At 39.5% G+C, this 23,744-nt stretch overlaps 1 protein-coding gene across 4 annotated transcripts in view; it reads right to left on the minus strand.

Moving 5' to 3' along the window:
* cdk14 (cyclin dependent kinase 14) overlaps positions 1 to 23,744 on the minus strand; it is a 281,590-nt gene that overhangs the window by 253,454 nt on the left and 4,392 nt on the right. For all 4 annotated transcript variants that reach the window (XR_009999670.1, XM_062957395.1, XM_062957398.1 and 1 more), the window contains exon 2: positions 15,860 to 15,891. Coding sequence is in view for 2 of the 4 variants with exons in the window: in XM_062957395.1 (XP_062813465.1) it covers positions 15,860 to 15,891 (32 nt within the window). In the remaining 2 variants the exon portion in view is untranslated. The remainder of the gene's footprint in view (positions 1 to 15,859; positions 15,892 to 23,744) is intronic.

Below are 23,744 nucleotides of genomic sequence, written 5' to 3' on the forward strand. Positions count from 1 at the left end.
TTAAAAATAATTTTGAGCATGAAAAAAAGTTTGTGTATAGCGAACCATTAGAAAGTAAACGTATCACTATCTCAGCCACCCATCTGGACATTTCTGGATTTGGAGTATTTTACAATGTTAGATACGGGCTGTTCAACCTGTAATAACAATTGTGTAAAAGTACAACAGAGTACATTCAAATGGAACAAGAAGACTGTCTTTCATCTATGAATACAACCCTTAAGAGCTGGCAGTGCAAGGTTCTGTATAGCAATCTCTTAGTAAAAGTAAAGGTTTCCCCTTGACAGTAAGTCTAGTCGTGTCCGACTCTGGGATGCTCATTTCCATTTCTAAGCTGAAGAGCCAGCTTTGTCTTTAGACACCTCCAAGGTCATGTAGCTGGCATGACTGCATGGAGTGCAGTTACCTTCCCGCCGGTAAGGTACCTATTGCTCTACTCACATTTATATGTTCTCGAGCTGCTAGGTTGGTAGAAGCTGGAGTTTAACAGCTGGAGCTCACCCTGCTCCCTGGATTCGAACTGCCGACCTTTTGGTCAGCAAGTTCAACAGCTCAGCGGCTTAACCCACTGCGCCACCATGGGCTTACATTTATATAAATTTATATAAATCTCTTACATTTATATAAATTCCACTTTATTCATCTGGAGTTGCTACAAAGAGATCTTCCAAGACTGATGCTTCCAAGAGCAACAATATGCTAGGAAATATTTTTGCAAAAGTTTTATTAGGAACATGGCAGAGTACATACTGAGTAGTGTTTTGACAGTACATTTACAAGACAGAGCATCAGCATCAGATTAAGCACTGATAACCACTGGTGTTTAAACAATGGTCAGGTTTTATATGGCCATTTACCTCCATAGTAGTTTAACACTATGGAAAGGTTCCCTTTGTTTGCAATTGTCTCTATTACAATCAACTCTAGGAGTTTCTAGGAGAGATAAAAAATAATTGAACCGCTGGCAGCCTTTTCTCTCTCTTTTTTAATTTTAAGGTAAATCAGTGGAAATTGGATTTTGCTTTTGAAGGTCTCATATCTGAAGATGCACTGAAACATTTTTAATGAAGTCATACCACAAAGGAAGGTTTGATTAAACAGCTCTTATGAGAAAATACTATTTGTTATTTTTCCTCCAAGCATAAGCAAACGCTACCCCATTGTCAATCCCACACAATCCACCCAACATAATGAATTATAGAAATCCAGAGACTAGAAATCTAATTTTGCTAGTTCCAGTCTTTGGCAGTAAAAACTTCCCCTTTCTAGATGGAAATATTATGACAAACCAGACATAACTTTTATGCTCAAGCAAATGAACAGTTTTTTTATTTTTTATTTTAAAGGAAACTGTTGAGAAGAATATTCACATTTCTTCTGGTTATCACTATCATCCCTAAAGAGCTCCCTCATGAAGTAAGGCTAAAAACAAAGGAAACAAACTGAACCCTGCCAATATGGGAATGGAAGGAATGACGGTATGCTAACTAAAGCACATCTTTTCCCCATTGGTATTCTTTAATTCCATAATAGAGGCCTAAAGGAATGCAAAACACCAAAGAACTGAAACATATGTCAAAGTACATCTTCATGGAGGAGATTTCAGTTTTCATAAATGCTTCATATCTGTCCCAGAACTCCCTTCACAGAATGGTTAAACTGACATATTCCCTGTAATGGACAAGTGCTCTGATAGCTAACTGTTCTGGAACATGTCTTTCCGAATGTACGGTAATGTTTATCAGTTCTTTTCTTTTGAATAGCTATGTTTATAACTAATTCTACTGTTACTCTAGTTATACAGATGTTTTAATACATACAGGTATTTTTTGTATGATGAGAAAATAGTCAAGAAATCAGCAGTAGACTAAGGACCTCTTCACACGGGGCTTTTTTCAATCCGTTCTTCCATTTGGTGACGGGGCCTGCCAAGCATCATTAGGTGACACTGGCTTGGCCCGGCCCCTATTCCTCCTGAAGTGGAGGGGAAGCATTGCAAGATGCTTCCTCCTCCAAGACAGAGGGGAAAATGTTTTTTGGTAGCTCTGATGGAGCTACCTGCCCTTTCCTCTCCTTTTCCACATATGATGAGGGAAAGGGTGATGGGGCAATGCGCACTGCCACCCTTTCTCCCATATGATGGGGACAGGGCACCAATGTGCCTTGTCCCGTCTCCAACATATGATGGGGAAGGAGGGAGGGCTTGCAGGCACCACAAGCCGTCCCATGTGCTTTCCCTTTCACCAGCAACTGCCAGCACAATGGCACAGCTCCAGGGGCCGTGTGAAGAAGTTGCAAGACCCGAAATGGTAACCCATAGACACAGAGGGCCAGCTATAAAGCCTGGTAAAGTAAAAAGCCGTATAAGAGGAAAACTGCACTACAGATGGCTTGATTCAATCAAGTAACCTACAGACCTGAGTTTATAGGACTTGTGCATTGTTCATCTTAGAAGTCTCTCATTGACAGGATCAGGTGAAGTCAATGTCAAGATGAGTAATAGCAAATTATGGTTTTTTTGTCAAGTGCATACATATTCTGAAGCAGGTATGGGGATTCTTTGGTCCTCCAATATGTTTTCAGTTACAACTCTGTTATCACTTGCTATGTTAGCTGGGGCTATTTGTGAAGCAACATTTTTTAAAAAATCACGAAGTTCTATATAACCCACCCCAACTCATAAAAATTACATTCGCAGAAACATAGACCCAATCTATACAAACAGTTTACCTAAATTTCAAAGATGAATAAACAAACACTCACTGGAATTAGCATGTCAAAAATTATGATTGTCTTATTCTCTTTAAAGGGAATGAATAAATGGATAACCCGCATGCTGTTTGCCCATTGTTATGCCTCATGCAGCCCTCCATAGTGAGTATAATAAACTACTCGGTGTCTGCTATGACAGAGATAGAAAAGTTAGTTTCTTGGCAAGCAGCCATGCTGGCTAGAGAAATTCTGGCGGTTCTTGTCCAAAAAGGTAGCCTTTCCAAAGCTCTGGTATGACATTTAACAAGCAGCTTATTCCTATAAACCCTTGCATCTGCTCTTAATTAGATACAACTTTGGATATAGTACAACCAAAGGACGGTCCCATATAGACACATCTCACTATTGTTTGGCTAACTTCCACGACTGCAACCCAAGAATGCCAACCGCATGCCTGGTAAAGTCCAGCCAAGCTTTATTTGTTCACTTAATTACATTCTGTTACAAGGGAATGACCACCTGGGTCCAGATAGTCACAAAGGCCACTTTAAGAGAGGAGAAAGGCTCAGCTGCCTTGAGGCACAGGATCCAGGCAGAAAACCGTTAAGATCTCTCTGGAATAAACCAACCCAGATCCAGACAGTTCTGCAAACTCTTTGTTGAGTACAAAATATCCTCTTTCTCGGCAAGTGGCTAATATAAATAAAGAGAGCATGCCCTAGGGAAAGGCGTAACTGTTAAAATTAGTCTGGGACCATAATGCAAATATTGTCATGATAGCAGACGGGTAAAATAGCAGATTTACTACTAGGTAGACACTGTTCTATACTGATTGGAAAAACTTTGTACATGTATTCAAGCACAAGCAAGCAAACGCAATCACATACCACACATGTCAATTGTTTATCATAATCTTCTGTAACAACAGTTATCTAGCCAAACCATGGTGCTGGGGTCCAAGTAATCACCCTGGATTCAAAAACATACATTTTTAAAGAAACAAAGAAATGAATGAATTTCTGCTGTAAGAGCTTAGTTCAATTAAGTCAAAAACCCAGGAGGTTCAAAGCTGCAATGAACATACAGAAGATAAGAAAGTAACATTTGCAAACTCTGATCCCTTCCTACCCCCATCCTTCACCCAAATAGGGCTGGAATTCTGCAGTTTTTTAAAAAGGGTACAACAAAAGGTCATTCATGTAGCTGACATCCAACGGACAAAACCAAGTGACTTAAAAAAAATCTTAACAAGCTTTGGCTAAGTGCTGACTCTCTGGACAGTAATCTTAGACTGAAATCTCAGCCACAATCACAAGACTGTGGTGATACTGGAAGGTCTTCCAAGAACTCATCTTGCCCTCTTGAAGGACCTTCCAGTATCATCACAATCTTGTGATTGTGGCTGAGATTTCAGCCTAAGATTATGGTCCAGGGAGTCAGCACTTAGCCAAAGCTTGTTAAGATTTTTTTAAAGTCACTTGGTTTTGTCCAAGTGACAAAAAGAACTCATCTTGCCCTCTGAAGCCGCAGTAGCACAGCGGGTTAAACCCTTGTGCCTTCTGAACAGCTGAACTGAAGATTGGGTTGCTGACCTGAAGGTTGTCAATTTGAATCCGCAAGACGGGATGAGCTCCCGTCTGTCAGCTCTAGCTTGCAGAGGCATGAGAGAAGCCTCCCAGATAACACATTCAGGCATACCCTGGGCAACATCTCTGTAGACAGCCAATTCTTGCACACCAAAAGCGAGTTGATTCTGACACGATAAAAAAAAAAAATCTTGCCCTCTGGACAAATCCCAGATCACACCAGCTGCCTTCAGAAGCTTGAAAGCATGGTATTAAAATGAAGGCCCACCATCTGGGAAGGTAGATATATATAGTCTCTAATCCATGTATGTTCCAGTAATAGCGACCATAGTTGATGGCAGAGGTGTCAATGGATATAAATTAATGAAGAGAAGCAGAGTTATAAGAGTCCAGAAGTGGGTCGCTTATGATCTTCTGAACATTCCTGTGCTCTCTATTTCCATCAGTCAGAAATCCTGGGAATTATAATCCAATGGATTCTTCAACTCTAGCACTGTGTGACTTGGATATGTAAGAGCATACGCAGAGTCACCCAATGAGTGGAACTTGTACCACATCTCCATTTGGATGCATAAAGCTTCCCTTGATCTTCTACTCCTCAATATATCTTTATAAATATTATTCCTTTGCTTGTTGAAAGAGCATGTACAACACAAGGTACAATGGTAAAACACCCTCAGCCCCACCCCATAAAAAATCCTCTTTCTCATATTAGACTTTCATATCAAGCTAGACTCATACACAAAGCTCCAATTTCTTCATGGGACAATGCTCTCTCAGAGTACTGGACTACAACCCCCATCATTCCCAGCCAGCTTGACCACGGGCACCAGGCTGAAGAAGATATCTCAAAGAACATTCACAAACAAAAGCTACTAGCAATGAGTAAATCATACAGAGAGAGGGAATGTAGCCACATCTGTGATACTATTTTAGTTTTCTATGCAGAAATATGTAGGCAACTCAGCTGATCAAAAAAGAAAAATGTCATAATACTTCCTCCCAAAAAAAAATGACATTCCTTACAGTGCATTTCTTATAAGCATTTACACATAAAGACAGATTTTCCACTGTCAAAATATTCACAACATCCTAAGAACCATTCAACATCTGCCAAGCATTTTCTCATGATGCATCATCTTCTACTGACTTAAAATACTTTTCCATTTCATTCTTGTTCCCCCTCCCTTTGTTTCAAAGTTCTTGCAATAGTTGTCTCAACAGGTCCAGATCCACATGATTTTGGTAAAATTATGCTCCGAAATAAGTCTAGTTGTACTTCACCTCACTTAGTATATTAAACATCACAAATAGTGATAGTGAAATGAAGTAGTTGGAAGAGACCTCATGGGCCATCCAGTCCAACCCCCTGCCAAGAAGCAGGAAATCGCATTCAAAGCACCCCCGACAGATGGCCATCCAGTCTCTGCTTAAAAGCCTCCAAAGGAGGAGCCTCCACCACAGTCCGGGGGAGAGAGTTCCGCTGCCGAACAGCTCTCACAGCTGTAGTAGTGGTGGTGGTGATGGTGGTAGTAATTCTTCAAGGAATATAATAACAGCCTTATCGGCTGTGGCCCCTCGACTCTGGAACTCCCTCCCTAGGTAGATTAGGTTGGCACCCTCCCTACCATCCTTTAAGAAACAATTGAAAACCTGGCCCGGGCTGTGGCACTGCTAGAGAGCAAGCCAGCTGCAACCAGCTGCAATGAATCACTCTGACCAGGAGGTCGTGAGTTCGAGGCCCGCTCGGAGCCTATGTTTGTCTTGTCTTTGTTCTATGTTAAAAGGCATTGAATGTTTGCCTATATGTGTAATGTGATCCGCCCTGAGTCCCCTTCGGGGTGAGAAGGGCGGAATATAAATGCTGTAAATAAATAAATGTTTGGGCTGGCCTTTGGAGAGACAGCTATTGGATGACCAGCCTCATTACAATTCTATTTTGCGTGTTATTAGGTCCCTTTCATTGCAGTATTTTAATCTAATGATTTTATCTTATATTGCTGCTATAGTTCCCCCCCCCCACACCTTTGAAGTTGACTGAATTGCATTGGTGGTTGTTTGATATTATTACTGTTGTATAAACCTTTGTTTTAACTTCTGTTTTATCATCTTCTTGTGTTTTAAACTATGTATACTGTTAATGTATTTTCGCTGTTACTTTTGTAACATTGTGAGCAGCCCCGAGTCCCCACGGGGAGATGGTCGCGGGGTATAAATAAAGTATTATTATTATTATTATTATTATTATTATTATTATTATTATATCAAACCAAAGGCCCATTTTCCTTCCTTTGTTGGAAACAAATGCCTCTGAAAACTCATAAGCAGAATAATGAAGCTACCAGAGTGAAAGCACAGCTCAGGAAAAGCTATTTTTGGACTACAATTTCCAGAATCCCACAGAAAGAAAAAACAGCAAACTTATAGCCCAACGTATAGTAGCTACTCTGGAGTAGACATCTCTAATACTATGTATCTGCCTTCAAGTCATCTGTCCCACAAATTTCATGGGGTTTTCTTAGGCAAGGAATCCTCAGGTGTAGTTTGTAATTTCTTTCTTCTGAAATATAGCCTACAGCACCTGGCACTGACTGGCAGTCTCCCATCCAAGTACTAACCACAGCTAACCCTTACTCATTAGTCCAAATCTAACGTAGTTTCACCAGACCTTCCAATGGGCTTACCACCTTAGCTAGCATGTTAAATGATACATCATTAAATACCTGGAAATCGGCTGCAACATTGTGGAATATTGTGACTGCTAAGAACTGAAAGCAAGAGATAGAAATTTGCATTGTTACAAGTCTGTCAAAAACCTCAAGCTGTCAACTTCACAGCAAACAGTTCCTTTGCAGCTGCTAAACTCCATGAAGTATGCTGTCACATCCTTCCTTTATATACAGTAACTGAATATATTATTTATTAGTGGATGTATCCTGTAAAAAGCATATACTGATCATTACATGCTTCAGATCCAAGTTGTTCAGCACACATCAGCAGATGACAAGATTTAGAGTTCCAGGTTGTGTGACAGCATGGAAACCCAAACTGGAAAGAACCAGTAATATGGAATTTGACTAACACATTGCAACAAAATTCATACTGAAACTTATATGAGGAACAGCATACCTGTTAAAGAAACCACTGGTACATGTTTTACTTCAGTGTATAACTTAAGTCTATTTTAACATTTATTTTGGGTGTTTTTATTTACATTGTTGTTGAAGGTTGTGAGCCACCTTGGGTCTCAATTCTTGAGATAAAAGTTGACAATAAATAAAAACAATGATAACATAATAATACACGGTGACCTCTATTAAATATGTTAAACCAACTTTCTCAGGATCAGGTGGGAAACCGAATTTTCAGGACGTATAACAAAACCATATACTAATAAATATTAAAATCTAAAAGCACACATTTATTTGGAAATGGAAATAAAGAAATGTACCTCAAAGCTATTATTCATAAGAGAAAAACGTGTAATGGCAAATGATAAGAGGTGATAACTAACCGACAACCTGAAAGAACTTACACATATTAAGCCATGAAGCAGCTACAGATAGGATTTTGCAAAACACAGCAGTTTTCCACACACCTCCTTTCTGGAGGAGCAATGGCTTCAAATTACAGGAAAGGAGATTCCACCTGTACATTAGGAAGAACTTCCTATGAGAGCTGTTCAACAGTGGAATTCACTGCTTTGGAGTGTAGTGTACTGCTCTTTTCAACTCTGTCAGCATAACAAACGGAGTAGAACTGAGCAGCAACTAAACATACTGAATGAGTTTGGGGGATTGACTCCACATGATCGAAGTTGTAGTTCACCCTGCATCAAGTCAGAGCACTGTGACCATCATTGACAATGGACCTGGGCCACATCTGGCACACAGAACCCACATGACCAAAAAAAAATACTGGAGAGGTACGGGGGGAATTCACCTTGATTTATAACCATTGTAGGTACTGGGATTCATCATTTACCTGCAATTAAAGGGCCCTGGACCTCACTTGGCACACAAAACCCCGCACGAGGAACAAAAAATGCAGGAGGGCTATAATTCACCTTGATTTAGAGAAATTATAGTTCACCTACATCCAGAGAGAACTGTGAAATCAAGCAACAATAGATCTGCACCAAATTTGGCATGCATACCAAATATGCCCAAATTTGAATACAGGTGGATTTGGGGTGAAACTGGCCTTGATATTTGTTAGTTGTAGGTACTGGGATTTATAGTTCACCTGCAATCAAAAGGCACTCCAAACCCCACCGATGATGGACCAGGACCTAACTTGGCAGACAGAATCCCCATGACCAACTGAACGTACTGGAGGGATCTGACGGGTCTGACCCACCATGGTGGGAGTTATAATTCATCCTGCAGCTGGAGAGCATATTGAACCCTACCAATGATGCATCTAGAGCACATCTGCCCAACATGACAAACTTTATGTATTGACAGAGTTTCAGGGGGTTAATCTGGCATGACGTGAGTTGTAGTTCACCCACAACTTTATGCATTTTGTAAAATAAAAAATGACTTCTTATAATACTCCAGGCAATGCGAGTACCCAAGCTAGTCAGCAATAAAGCTGATCATTTGTGTAAAGCTATTCAGTCCCTCATCATTACATGATTTGCAGGGTTATTCTAAAGATGTGTCAGGGAAAAAGAATCATGTACCCCATTCTGGGCTCCTTTGGAAAGGAACAGAAAAAGTAAAATAAATGAATGCAATTGAAATAGGGAATGAATATTTTCTCCATTATTTCTTTAGATTTAACGTTTTAAATCTTTACATTTCTTCAGTATACCAGTAATGACAGGGCCTTCCATTCATATCGTTGACCACTGAGTATCTTTATATGAAATGTCTGTGAAGCTTTGCCACTCCACTATTTACCTCCACTCACATACTGTCAAGATATTATAACTCTGTGAAACAAGACACCATGACATTTCTGATACCTGTTCAGAAATCTTTTACAAGAATAAGAATATACATGTAATCTATGATGTTCCTATTTTACACAGAATGTACTTGTAATAATGACAACTCTGCCGTCAAGGCAGACACAAAAGACAAATTCCAAGAAAATTCAAACAGCTCACTTACAAAGAATTCAGACAGCTCTTGGTATCAATTGCTCAACTTTCCCTCTTTCTTTCATCTGAGTAGTTTTCCCCATTTATCATTCACGATTACCTTTTCTACCGATTGCACTAAAAATTCCTCACCCATTCGCTGCAGGTCCCTTTGCACTTGAGTGATTTCTTCCTCCCCATTTTCAGCTTCCTGACCCAATCTCGACACCATCACCTTCGTGCAGAGGGCCAGAAGAACAACCTCCTTTCTGCCGGTGGAGCACTGCTCAAGTGTAAAAATCAATAGCTTGCTATATAAAGCTCCGAAATGACCAAGAACAAAAAATGATTGCTGGCCATTTTGCCTTCCACTGGAGAGGTGAGAGATCAACCGTTTTTCCTCATCACGTGCCCTTGACAACTGGCTCCCTTGGCATAACTTTAAAAATAAAACTACAGCTAGAACTACAGCTCAGGAAAAAACAATTTTACTCTCCCATTCTCTCTCTCTCTCGGATAGCTAGATATTTCAGGACAGTCCTATGTCTCAGAGAAGCAGCTACGGACGGGGAAATGTAGGTATTGCCACTCCATAAAAAATGGCATATTCCTTCAATCCCCAAATTTCAAGCATTGTATTAAACTTAAAACTTCAGCTGAGCATTTAGAAATATAGTTTTGACATCCATACAAAATGAGAAGGCAACATTTCCAAAGTAATGAGGACACGACAGTTCTGGGAATGAACAATTTTCAATGTCCCACTCTCTACAATGCTAGGGATTTGAGGAAAATCTCAGAATCCTTATCTGGGCAACAATGCTTTAATTTCGCTCACAGCCCACAGTTATGTTTATTCTGTGTGTCCTCTTGCAAGAGAGGACTTGCATAAATCCTTGCCTGGTTTATGGTTAGGGGAAAGGAAAATAGATGCCTTCCACCACTGGTGTGATATTCACGAAAGCTCATGAATAAATAAACAAGACTCAAATAAATAAATGAGCCTACAGTTGCATCCTTTCCTGCCCAACTCTTCTTCTGATGAAACCAATTTACACAACTTCAGTAGGCCAGCATATTACACAAGGGATCTATTATAGAATTCTTCATGTAATACAATATTTCCATATAACCCAGAACTCTATTTTTCTTACCTGAAATAAACAATATCTTGGGCTTCCAGACAAAGCTTACCATAGAAGAATGCCATAGGACTTAGAAAATGCTCAGGGTTCCTGTACAATTCTATGGTCAACTTCCAGTTAAACATTTAATGCAGTGGTTCCCAACCTTTTTTTAACCAGGGCCCACTTTGACCAGAGATCACTTGACCAGGGACCACTTTGATCAGAGACCACTCTCCAACATTAGTACCAAAAGGGTTAACGAATCAGTTTTTGGTCAACTTTAGATTCGGTTTGGTTATTTGGGGGTGCCGATTCAAAAAATTGCATTGGATAGATCACAACAGCTCTGGTTTCTGATACAGAACATGTACCATCCAGTAGTCATCATCTGCTCGCCCACAGAAAACCATATTTAATAATCTAGAGCTGATGTGGCCTATGAAATGCAATGGTTGACTCTGCTGAAAGGAGCGGAAATAAAGAGGAAGTAAGTTCATGGACTGGATTTTCACTCTCAGACCACAGGTTGGGAACCACTGATTTAATGGAAGTTGATCATAGATTCACACTAGAAGTCAGGGAGAACCTTTCTCTAGGCATCACTAGGTCCATTCGCAGAATTCAATGCTCTTCACATAAAACCGAAACCATGAATTCAATGAGCTTGCATAAAAAGCAGGCCCAATGTATCTCCATCACCAAAGGTCCTCATTGGATTACCTAGCACATGATTATATTTACAGTAGAGTCTCACTTATCCAACATTCGCTTATCCAACATTTTGGATTATCCAACGCATTTTTGTAGTCAATGTTTTCAATAAATCATGATATTTTAGTGCTAAATTCGTAAATACAGTAATTACTACATAGCATTATTTTGAATTGAACTACTTTTTCTGTCAAATTTGTTGTATAACATGATGTTTTGGTGCTTAATTTGTAAAATCATAATTTAATTTGATGCTTAATAGTCTTTTCCTTAATCCCTCCTTATTATCCAACATATTTGCTGATCCAACGTTCTGCCGGCCCGTTTATGTTGGATAAGTGAGACTCTACTGTACTTGTTAATGAGTTGTAATGATTCATCAGAAGTAGCCTACTTGCCTTCTTGCATGAAAGCATGTGCTCTACCACAGAGCTTTGGATTCTCCCATTTGTAGATATTATCCTGTAATGTAGAATTCACAGTAGCTATTCTAATGTACAGATCTGTCTCTGGTAATTCTTATTAAGAATAGAGGAAGTTGTCGAGAAGGCAATATAGTAATTAAACTCTATACAGTTACACAATCCAGTCTTGGCATTTTAGAGAAATAATCTATCAAAGCTCGGCACAGTTCTTGGAAGGAAATTTATCTTACTTAAGCATTTCTTTCCCAGAGAGCTGACAGCAACCTGGGCCAAAGTCACCTGCGATATGACCTGCTTCCACTGAGAAAGCAGTACTTACGTCCTGTGCTACTGTACGCCAATTGCACAGGTCAAGAGGTTGCTGATCTTAAATGCTGTGTAAGCCCTAAGACCATTCTATTAAAATGGAAATCAGCAGGTCAAGACATCAGCAATGTAGTGAGATAGTACAAAAGAAGATGGGATGTCACTTCCAGGAATGGGAGATAATTAAAAATCAGCACAGCAATGAACTGTGTTTGAGTAGATCTGAACCAGCCCCTATTGTTCCAAGAACTTAGAAACTGGTATTTTCATGGACTGGAATTTTCCATAATCCTCCAATCAGTCCTTAAAAAAACTATTTCAACCAGTGGAATTTTTACCAGCTTCCATCCACTTTTCATAATTCACAAAAACAGACACGATATAGGTTTCAGCATCACTTATCTGGAATTCCAAAGTATTCAAAAGAGCAAAATTGTCCACATGGGTGACTAAGATATCAATACCTTTGCTTTCTTATGGTTCACAAATATGATTTCATGTACAAAATTTTAAAAATATTGTTTATAAAATTATTTTCAGGTTTCATGTACAAGGTGTATGTGAAAGATAAATGAATTTTGTACTTAGACTTGGATCCCACCTCCAAGATATCTCATTATATACATATATGTAAATACTAGCTGTGCCCAGCCACGCGTTGCTGTGGCTAGGACTTAATTTTACTTTTCTTTTTGTTGTATGAACGCAGAGGCATGGATGAGAGATTGTGCCATCAATTTTCAAGGTTGTGGGGCGTTTAGTTTCGTTGTTTTGTCCGGTGCCATGATTCCATTACCCTTTTATATATATAGATATCCCTCCACAGTCTCTAGGGTTAGAGCAGGTCTAGAGAAACTTGGGCCCTCCAGATGTTTTGGACTTCAACTCCTACTATTCCTAACAGCCCCAGGCCCCTTCCTTTTCCCCCTCAGCCGCTTAAGCAGCTGAGGGGGAAAAGGAAAGGGCCTGAGGCTCTTAGGAATGATGGGAGTTGAAGTCCAAAACACTTGGAGGGCCCAAGTTTCCCCAAGCCTGGGTTAGAGGCACAGCAACCTCATGAAAGTGAAAATTCATGAATATAATTGCTATTTTTGCTACTTGAGATAACATTTCGCTGCTAAATCCTCCAGCATGGTTGACTTCTACTGGAAGCTGACCACAGGATCGTACTAGAAGACCTAGAGATCCCTGGAGAGAACATTTTAATCAAACCCATGAATAATCAAATAGTAGAGGATTAATTGTATTCCAAAATCCTTAACAACCCAACATCTCAAATACTTCTGGTCCAAAGCATTTCAGACAAGGGATACGCAACCTGTGCTGGCTGATATTACAGGTTATGATATGGATTACTTCAATAACCTCTTTGAACTCTTTTGAACATACAGTAATACTTTTAAGAGCTAATTATTATTATTAAAATAAATTCCAAATGCAATGACAGACAAATTAGGTACTCTCATTGCCTCTCTGCCTTGACATAGTTTTTTTATGAGAGGGAACAGGAGTTAACAAGGAGGAGAAACTTCAGGTGGTAGCTATTTTCCACTTCAGTGATCACTCATAATGTCATTCCTATAACACTTCTTCACTCAATTAACAGTACATATTCTGGCAAAAGATGGCTTTTAAATACATGAAGTGCTTTGGCTTTAAAATCAAAACACACACACACATGCACAAATATTAAAAGCTTGAGACATTTTACAAAGGCAAGGTTTAATTCTGAAGCAATGCTATTGGCAAAATGTTCAATGTTTCCTTTCTGCATTCTGGAGGCAGTATTAAGTTACTAGCATCCTGTGAATTTTGTTGTAAACAATCTAGCTTCCTCCAGAAAGAAGGAACAAAGCATCAAAAACATGCCAGATTTGTAATACAATTAAAAGAACAGCCTGATCCAGGTTTGTTTGTGGGATTTATGAGCCAGATTTATAATAAAACAATTAGGAGTGCAAATGCTCTGAAGTCACTTCTGGTATTTCAAGGGAGGCTATATGTACAAAAAGTGAAAGCACACAGAACTAAACCTATCTTGTCTAAATTGGTTCTTCTGGTTCTAGTCTTTGGGGTCATTAAGGTAAAGGTAAAGGTTTTCCACTAACATTAAATCTAGTCATGTCCGGATTTGGTGCTCATCTCATTAGGGCCTTTTACCCTAGCACTTAAGACCTGGCTCTTTACAAGAGCTTTTAATCTATGTTAATTTTATCAATATTTGTATGTATGTATTTTTATCCTTTACAATTTTATCTTGTAAATCGCCTAGAGCATCTTGGATGGAGGGCGATTAATAAGCAATTACATGATGATGATGATGATCTCCATTTCTAAGCCGAAGAGCCACAGTTGTCTGTAGACACCTCCAAGGTTACATGGCTAGCATGATTGCATGGGGCACCGTTACCTTCCCACCAGAGCGGTACCTATTTATCTACTCACATTTGCATGGTTTCAAACTGCTAACTTGGCAGAAGCTGGGGCTAACAGTGGGAGCTCACCCTGCTCTCTAGATTCGAACCACCAACCTTTTGGTCAGCAAGTTCAGCAGTTTAATCCACTGTGCCACCATGGGCTCCGTTATACAAGTAATATTCACTGCGGCTACCTTTACACTGTAGAATGAATGCAGTTTGATACCACTTTAACTGCCATGGCTCAACACTAATTCATCATGGGAATTGTAATGTTATAAGGTATTTAGCCTTTTCTGCCAAAGACTGTAGTTTGACTCACCAAACTACATTTCCCATGATCCCACAGCATTGAGCCATGCTATCACACTGCACTCATTCTACACTGTAGGGAAGAGCATTAATACAAAAGAAAATACTTTGTTGGATCAGGCTTATCTAGGAAGGTAAGTTCCCAGATTTCCAACAGTACTTTTAAATCCTGTGTTGGCTGAAATTTCCTAAGCAAAAGCAGAAGCCTTAAAGACAGAACCCATCCTTTTCATTTATTCACCCAGGTGGAAGTTTAATTTGGTTGTTTTGGATTAAACTACTAGCACGCTCTTGGAGGATAGAAAATAAATTCTTCTACATCTCCAGGCTTCACACCACTGGCTTCTCTTCTATCTTGATAAAGCTCATAACAAAACATCAAGACTTGTAAATTATTAATGCCTGCATTTCTACAAGACAAAGAGCATATACCATCAGGTGCGTGAAAAGACAAGGTGACTCCTACACCACCAGAACTTGGAAGAGTTGCACTTTTGAACTTCAGTTCTTGGTATTCCCAATCTATACTTGGAAGTTGTAATCTAAAAGGGTAGCTTTTCCAAGCCTTGGTCATCAGAACCATCTTGGACACCCTTTGATAGCACAAACCTTGGATTATGAAGTGAGCCATTCTCCCTCAAATAGATGCCCAGTTGAGGACGCAAAAACACTAAAGACTAGATAGTTTACATATATGTCTTCCACAGGAATCAATAGGCTTTTAGCACTGAAGTGCATTTTATTGAAGAGTCATGATCTAAATGTGCCCACCCTAACCTAGTTTCACATCAAAATATGTAACACAGCAGGCAGGTCTACTCATGTGGAAGAAACCCCTCCATGCATATCTTCCCATTCCTGACAGTAAAAGCATAAGAATTTACATAATGATTTGTAAAATGTTAATGACATCTCAAATCTGAGGCAAATGGATTTTTCCTATTGCTGGTAGTAAAACAACAACAACAAAATTCCTGTCCCATCTTCCACCCCAAATAAGAGGCATCCTGTCTAATAGGACTGTTCATGTTCCTATCTGAAATCTTGCGTGTTCATCTCAGTAATGCAATGAAGGAAAATCAAAGAGTTTGAAGCATGCATAAACATGTTCACAGGTCATATGGACATTTTTCACCCTATTATAAGTCAAATAAATCTTTGAGATACTACTTACCTCGTCAAAGCCACTATCGTCTTTCTTCAAGGCTAGGAGGAAAAAACAAAGAAGAGGAAGCTGTTACCTGCGGTGCATTCTGAATAAGTAGCAAAATGTTGGGGGAAAGGTATTGAATGACCATTAACTTGAACAAGTGTACTTTGCCCCAAAATAAAGAAGGGGTTGAGTGTCATTTCATTAGTTTTATCTAATACAACATTCATCTAAACACAATCCTAATTCAGTTGGAAGTAATATGTATGTTTGTTTTTCATTCTAGTTGAGAGCCAACACACTTGAAGGAGATTCCTAGGGAAATGACAGAAGCTGGCTATTAAAGAAACCCATTTGCATCTATGGCTTACTCAGAATGCATTCCACTCTTCCACATTAACCATTCTATAGGAGCAGACATTGCTCAAGTTGATTCTCAAGCATCTAAGATTTCCATCCCTTTCTAGCTACATGTATCCAGGTAATTAAAAACATAGAAGTTACACCCTATGCTCAGGTTTTAATTATACCACACATAAATGGCTCAAGTTATCATGGATGAATAAAAATAGGCAGAACCCGAAGAAGGCTGGACTTCTATGCATGAATCTTGGATATTTTTGAAGAAAAGCTTTCCCTGAAGTAGATGGGACCACGTAGCATTCAGGCACAGGGTCTTTTATATAGTGGCACTCCATCTAACATCTACTCAGTTCTGTCTCTCAGGTTCCTGGTGACTTGAGAAACTGCAAGTCACTTTTGGTGTGAGAGAATTGGCTGTCTGCAAGGGCTGTCTGCCCAGGGGACACACAGATATTTTTGATGTTTTACCATCCTTGTGGGAGGCTTCTCGCATGTTCCCACATGGGGAGCTAAAGCTGACAGAGGGAGCTCATCTGCACTCTCCTCAGATTTGAACCGGCAACCTTCAGGTCAGCAACCCAACCTTCAGGTTAGTAGTCCTGCTGGCACAAGGGCTTAACTCACTGTGCCACCGTCGGCTCTTATTTCATAACACAATGTTTCCTAAACTTTGGTCTTCCAAGTATTTTGGACTTCAGATCCCAGAATCCTTGATCATTGGCCAATGTAGCTGAGGCTTCTGGTATCTGAAGTCCAAAACATATTGAAGACTAGACTTTGGGAATCTCTGTTCTAACAGAAATCTATCAAAAAGCTAATACATAAGATATTATTCCTATGACTGTTTCGGGTATTTGTGTGTAGAGCATGAAAAAAGTTAATTCTGGAGCTGCAGTTCAAGACCCACCAGGCCAATGTGATCACCAGCAAAAGTAGAGCTTTCCAAACTGTGTGTCGTGATTTGTTAATGTGTTGGCCCAGTATGCGTGTGTCATGCAAACCAAATGAGAAATGACAAAAATCTTGGAAACATATGTTATTATCTTACAGATCGCATATTTTTAAAAATATAAATGAAAGGTTTTCATGAGATATGTTGTGTTACAATAAATCTCATTATTACAATTTATGCATGTGTCTATATCTCTCATAAGGGTTTGGTTTAACGTCTGGTTTGCTAAAAAATTACTTTGACTCAAAATGATGCATGACTAAAAAAGTATGTCACCAACATGACATGTTTGGAAAGCTCTGAGCTAGAGGATTCTGGGATGGTGACTAAAAAGTAACTTTTCCAAGCTCTGACTTTACCAGGGACCATTGCTACAACACAATTTCTGCTGCAGAGGCCAACCGAGGTTAACACCACCAATGGAAATTTCCCTGAAATCTGTGTAGCTATTGTCTAGATCAGGGGTCCCCAAACTTTTTAAAGAGGGGGCCAGTTCACGGTCCCTCAGATTGTTGGAGGGCCGGACTATAGTTGAAAAAAAAAAAACTATAAACAAATTCCTATGCACACTGCACATCTCTTATTTTGAAGTTAAAAAAACCCAAACGGGACCAAATACGGCCTCAATGTTAATAACAATCATAATCATAATAAAAATAATAAAGAATGTTAGAAGAGACCCCTTGGGCCATTTAGTCCAACCCCCTTCTACCTTTGTTCACCAAAAGCACAAGCAAAGCACCCCTGACAGATGGCCACCCAGCCTCAATGTTGTTAATAATAATAATAATAATAATAATAATAATAATAATAATAATAATAATACGTCACACAGCCCTAAACGCTTGGGAACTTGTGATTTTATGATATAAAATCCAGCCTATATATCTTGTTTGCTGTGTTTGCTTGTTTGCATATATACTGTGAGGGCGAGGGAGGGGCCGGGGGCCGGATAAATTGCTTCGATGGGCCGCATCCGGCCCCCGGGCCTTAGTTTGGGGACCCCTGGTCTAGATCTTGCAGAATTAGTTGAAACTAGTCAGAAGCAGTGTTAGATCATTCTGAAAAGGGTGTTACTGGCTCCAATATGTCCTGAGGATGGAGAAATGTCTGCTTATGCAATTACACCGAGAACTTGTAGTTTGAGAAGCTGGCAGTATTGATACAATCTCACAAAAAATACCAGCCCTCAAGTTTCTTGGGCAATGGAGGGAGCAGAAAAGTACAGCTGCCGGAAGGGAAAATAGCAATAATAATCATGTTCCAGAGGGACAACTATGTTATGGTAACACAGCAAAAATTGAGTTTTGCTGCACCTTGAAGTTTAATAACATTCATATGGCATATGATTTCACAGGCTAGAGTCCACTTATTACATACAAGAAATGCAATCCTGAATTGGCAGATGCATAAATGAGAGACTGGATTTCCACTTCATTTTAAAACCCCAAGGGTTTTAAAAGGTCACTGTTTTGGACTGTAATTCCCAGAAACTCCCCAAATCTCCTAGCCAATACATGCATATCCATGCTGGCTGGGAGATTTTGAGAACTGTAGAAAAAAATATTCCAAATTCTGGCTTAATCTAGAACTGGCAGATCTGATTCCTTTCAGGGGGAACAATGGAAACCAGTATTGGTGTCATGATTGAAAAACACAAAATATGTGCGTAAATATTTACAGGACAGACACTGCTGTCATTCTAGGGTCCACAGTAATGTTTTAAAAGCATAAGTGATATCCACAAGTTTGTTTCTCTTTTTTTAAATCGGAATTGGTATGGACTTCTAAAAGAGATAATGCAAATTACCACATTACCATCTGGAGAGGGTTTTATAGAGCCATGGAGCCACCACCAATGTGTCCCTGTGGTCAGTTCCTATACTCTGGAAGTATCAGCAATCAGAACAAGGCTACAGATCAAGGTCTAAATAAATACTAAGGTCCACATGGAAAGGACAGGCCCTCAAATATCCATATTGTAACAGCTGTTTCGTCCTTCTGCATTACTGCTACTAAGCTGAGACAGGTGTCATTTGTCTATATTAGTTTTGCAGGAAGGGCAAAATTTCCATTAAGCTACCGCAAAAGTGAACTAACAAATGATCTTTTGACGTGACATTTTATGCCATTATTGGGTGAATTCTTACAAATCCCCAGGCACCAAATTCATGTCTAATACCCGTTATCTACCAGTTTTCTACCTTATTTGCATTTGAAAGCAGACCTTCCATCAAATTCTATACTGTTATTTATACTCTTGGCCTGTCTATTATATTACACAAATCCACACAATGTTCACATAGTTCCAAAATGAGTCTATTATGTAATGAGAATTAGAAAACCTGTAGTAAGGTTTTGGACCCAATCTGTCAGCTGCTTCAGGTACCTCCCACAATACATCTGATTTATGTGTTTGAGTGATGGATTAGAATGATCATGTAACTATCTTGACCACACTTAATATTTATACTTCAGCCTCTTGTGACATTTTAAGACTTATTAGCAAACTGACTTCTTTCAAGAAATGACTGGGTTTTGCATGGAACAGATTTTAAGGATAATTAGTACTACCAACAGCAAAATCACCATCTTAGGCAATGCAATATAATTGTTATATTACACTACAAAAGCTATCATAATATCAGTCCAAGGCACATGATGCAACTGAGTTATTAATGCCATGTAGGTTTGGCCTTATGAATTCCTGGGTGGAGGTACAATAAAGTGGGAACAATAAAGGTGATGCTCCAAATTCCTTGAAGACAGATTAATATTACAGTAGCCTGCCATACCAGCTTGCATAGTAGATGAATTGCATGTAAGAGACCTGAAATAAATCAGTGACTGATGCCAACCAACCTCTGGATGACACCAGACTAGCACTAGGCAGGATGGAGAAACTTGTATGGGCCTGAACAGAAAAATAAAGAAATGTTTCTTTCAAGCATCAAGAAAGGACAAGTACCAGGAATAAATTATACATCATTCTTGAATGTATAAAAAGCCAGCACATTAGGAAGACAACTATTAATGTGCAGAGATACTCCTTTGTTTTCAGCATTTTCTCATCAGTAGCCAAGACCCTGTTGGAAAATTATTCCCAGATACGTATAGGAAGTATAAGTAGACCCTGTTATTACATCAATTCTTCCTAAAAGCTATATGAGTTCTATTGGTATATATAAATAGCAGCTCAAATTTTGTGTTTTTGTACCAGAGCAAATCCTAAAGACATTCTTCCCTTTTATGCATCAGAATGAACTCTTTTAAGATGACCCCTAAAGTTCAAAGGTTTTCTTGAGGTCATTTTACAAACTGCAGCACTATAATAAAATTCTGCCTAATATTTCATTTCTTGTCATATGAAACCGCAGTTTCTGAAAATATAATAATAATAACAACAACAACAACTACTACTACTACTACTACTACTACTACTTTATTTTTGTATCCCATCTCCATCTCCCTGAAGGGAGCCGGGGCGGCTCACATGGGGACAAGCTCGAACAACATAAATTAAAATATAGAAAACAACCTAGCATGCTTTTCTGTCGTGTCAGGAGCAACTTAGGAAACTGCAAGTCACTTCTGGTATGAGAGAATTAGCCGTCTGCAAGGACATTGCCCAGGGGACACCCAGATGTTTTGATGTTTTCATCCTGGTGGGAGGCTTCTCTCATGTCCCCGCATGGAGCTGGAGCTGATAGAGGGTTGGATTCGAACCAGCAACCTTCAGGTCAGGAACCCAACCTTCAAGTCATTAGTCCTGCCAGCACAAGGGTTTAATCCACTGTGCCACCACTGAAGACTTGCCTATGTTTACAAGTCTTTTGATTTAGTTTGGCCTCCAAAGTATTCCACAGATAATGTAAATATTTTATCTGGATTTTCTGTATGATTATATACTGTATGTTTATCATTCCTGTGTATGCCATACTGAAATATTTGAATTTTATAAATTCCTAAATAAAAGTCACAAAATGATAATGGAAAAATGTGATGCAGTAAACCCCACAATAGGATCTAGAGGCAAATAGGAACCTTTCTGACAAAATTCAGGGGTCAATATAACATTTGTTGGATTGAAACAGCCTGAAAAGGTCCTACTTCTGGGCTTCCTGGCATTTGGTTGACGGTTGTGTGAAACAGGACACTGGCCCACAAAGAGTAATCCAACGGGGCTCAAGTTCTTATAATTAATGAATGTAATGCATTCCTGCAGCAATAAGCAATGGTCACAGCTTCATTCTCAGTTTCCAATTTTCTCATACCCTGAAATAGTTCTGGCCAAAGTGTAGCTCTCCAGACTGTGTTAGACTGCAATCCCTGGCATTTCTCACTATGAAGGCTATGGATTATGGGAGTCCAACAGTCCAACATGATCTGGAAAGCCTCACATTATGCTCACTTCCAAATAATAATAATAATGCTTTATTTGTAGCCCGCCCTATCTCCTCTAGGGGGCTCAGGGTGGCTTCCAACATAATAGAGGCAGGCATTCAATGCCTGCATAAAACAAAGGAAAAAAATATAAACAACAAACAATACAATACACCAGTTAAAACATGTAATTTGAATAAGTATCAGTTAAATAATCAACATTTAAAGCGATTTGACTTTGGATTCAAAAGCTTGGCTCCTCTTTGCCTGGCCATGTTAAACCGAAAACACCCAAAACAAACCAATTTTTCTGAGCCTCAGGTAGATCATTAAATTACATGGCACAGAACAGCACATGTTTCTTGTTTACAGCTGCAAATATGCCAGTAAACAAACCCACACTAATTAGGAATCATTATACAGTAGATCAGGAGTGAGATTCAGGTACACCTTTTTACATTCAAATCATGTATAATAGATAACCGGCCTCACAACCTACATTTTGCACCTGACTCCACCTATGCCCTGTTCCACACCTGCTTCTTCTTGATGCATCTCAAATCATGGAGTGAGAAGTATATTCATATATGAACAAGGAGAATCAGGAAACAAGACGAGCCAGGCTTTCTTTGGATTTGTTTTCAGACCAGATCTTGAAAAACTTAAGTCTTGACAACGAAGTGCATATCTACACACGTTTTAGATTGCAGAATGAATGCCATGGCACCACCATGGCTCTGCAGTAATGGGATCTGTAGTTCGGTGAGGCACCACTACTCGTTGATAGGCAAGACTAAAGACCTCGTAAAACTATAGCTCCCATGTTTCCATAGCACTGAGCCATGGCAGTTAAAAGTGGCATCAAACTGCATTAATTCTATAGTGTAAACGCCTAAAGACGTCCTCACTTTTCATTCTCACTGGGGGGATTTTGAGAGTTACTCTCTAAACCAGGCATGGGCAAACTTTGTCTCTCCAGGTGTTTTGGACTTCAGCTCCCACAATTCCTAACAATTATGGGAGTTAGAGTCCAAAACACCTGGAGGGCTGAAGTTTGCCCGTGCCTGATCTAAACCAATAAGTTCCCCAGTCTCACTGCAAATAGCTTTTGTGGCCAATATGCGCTGTTTTAAAGGTTCAAGATTTTGCCAACAGAGCCAAGCAGTAATGATTTAATGGAGAACACATTAGACCTAAGAAAGCAGTAATTAGGATTTGAATGTAAACAGGAGCATAGAGCCAAAAGCCTCACCCTCATCTGGATTGTGACAACAGAAATATGGATGTAAGCAGCAAATAAATACTATTGGAAGGAGTCGGCTGCAGATGATAGACTGATATCACAACTAGCTATTGCCAGGCATCTCCCTTTAATCTAAAGCAACACCCTTCCTGACTCAAGAGTGTTTTTAGTCCAATTTCAGTACAGTAAAAATAAACAGTTGTTTTCCTTTTACTTTAGGCTTTCAAAGCCAGATAATGCCAAATAAATTGAAAGTTAGTTTATTCAAACATGTTTCAAAGCGGTTGACTGAATGCATCTGCACTGTGGAATTAATGCAGTTTGATACCACTTTAACTGCTATGGCTCAATGCTGCAGAATCATGGGAGCTGTAGTGTTACAAGGCCTTTAGGTGCCTCACTAAACTACAACTCCCAACATCCCATAGCATTGAATCATGGCAGTTCAAGCAGTGACAAACTGCATTAACTTAACTGTGTATATCAGGCATGGGCCAACTTTGGCCCTCCATGTGTTTTGGACTTCAACTCCCACCATTCCTAACAGCCTCAGGCCCTTTCCTTTTCCCCCTCAGCCGCATAGGGGGGAAAAGGAAAGGGCCTGAGGCTGTTAGGAATGGTGGGAGTTGAAGTCCAAAACACATGAAGAGCCAAATCTGGTCCATGCCTGGTGTAGATGCACCCACTGTCAGTCCCATGTGTCATACTAAACTGAAGTATCCCGTCTTCACAATGAATCATTGTTGATAATGATCTCAATTGCTTTTAACAACCAAGTGGACTAATTTTCCAGTTGTGCTGCAGACATGCCTAGGATCAATCACAAATGTTGATTTATAGTGAGTGTGGACACATACTGTAGTCCTCCAGATGTTTATGAATGACAAATCTCAAAAGTGAAAAGCCAACGACACATGGCTCCAGCCAATGTAATCCTGGGATTTATAGGTCCCAAAGGTATGTAGAAT

Source organism: Anolis carolinensis, chromosome 6 (assembly GCF_035594765.1).
Source record: "Anolis carolinensis isolate JA03-04 chromosome 6, rAnoCar3.1.pri, whole genome shotgun sequence".
Taxonomy (NCBI): Eukaryota; Metazoa; Chordata; class Lepidosauria; order Squamata; family Dactyloidae; genus Anolis; species Anolis carolinensis.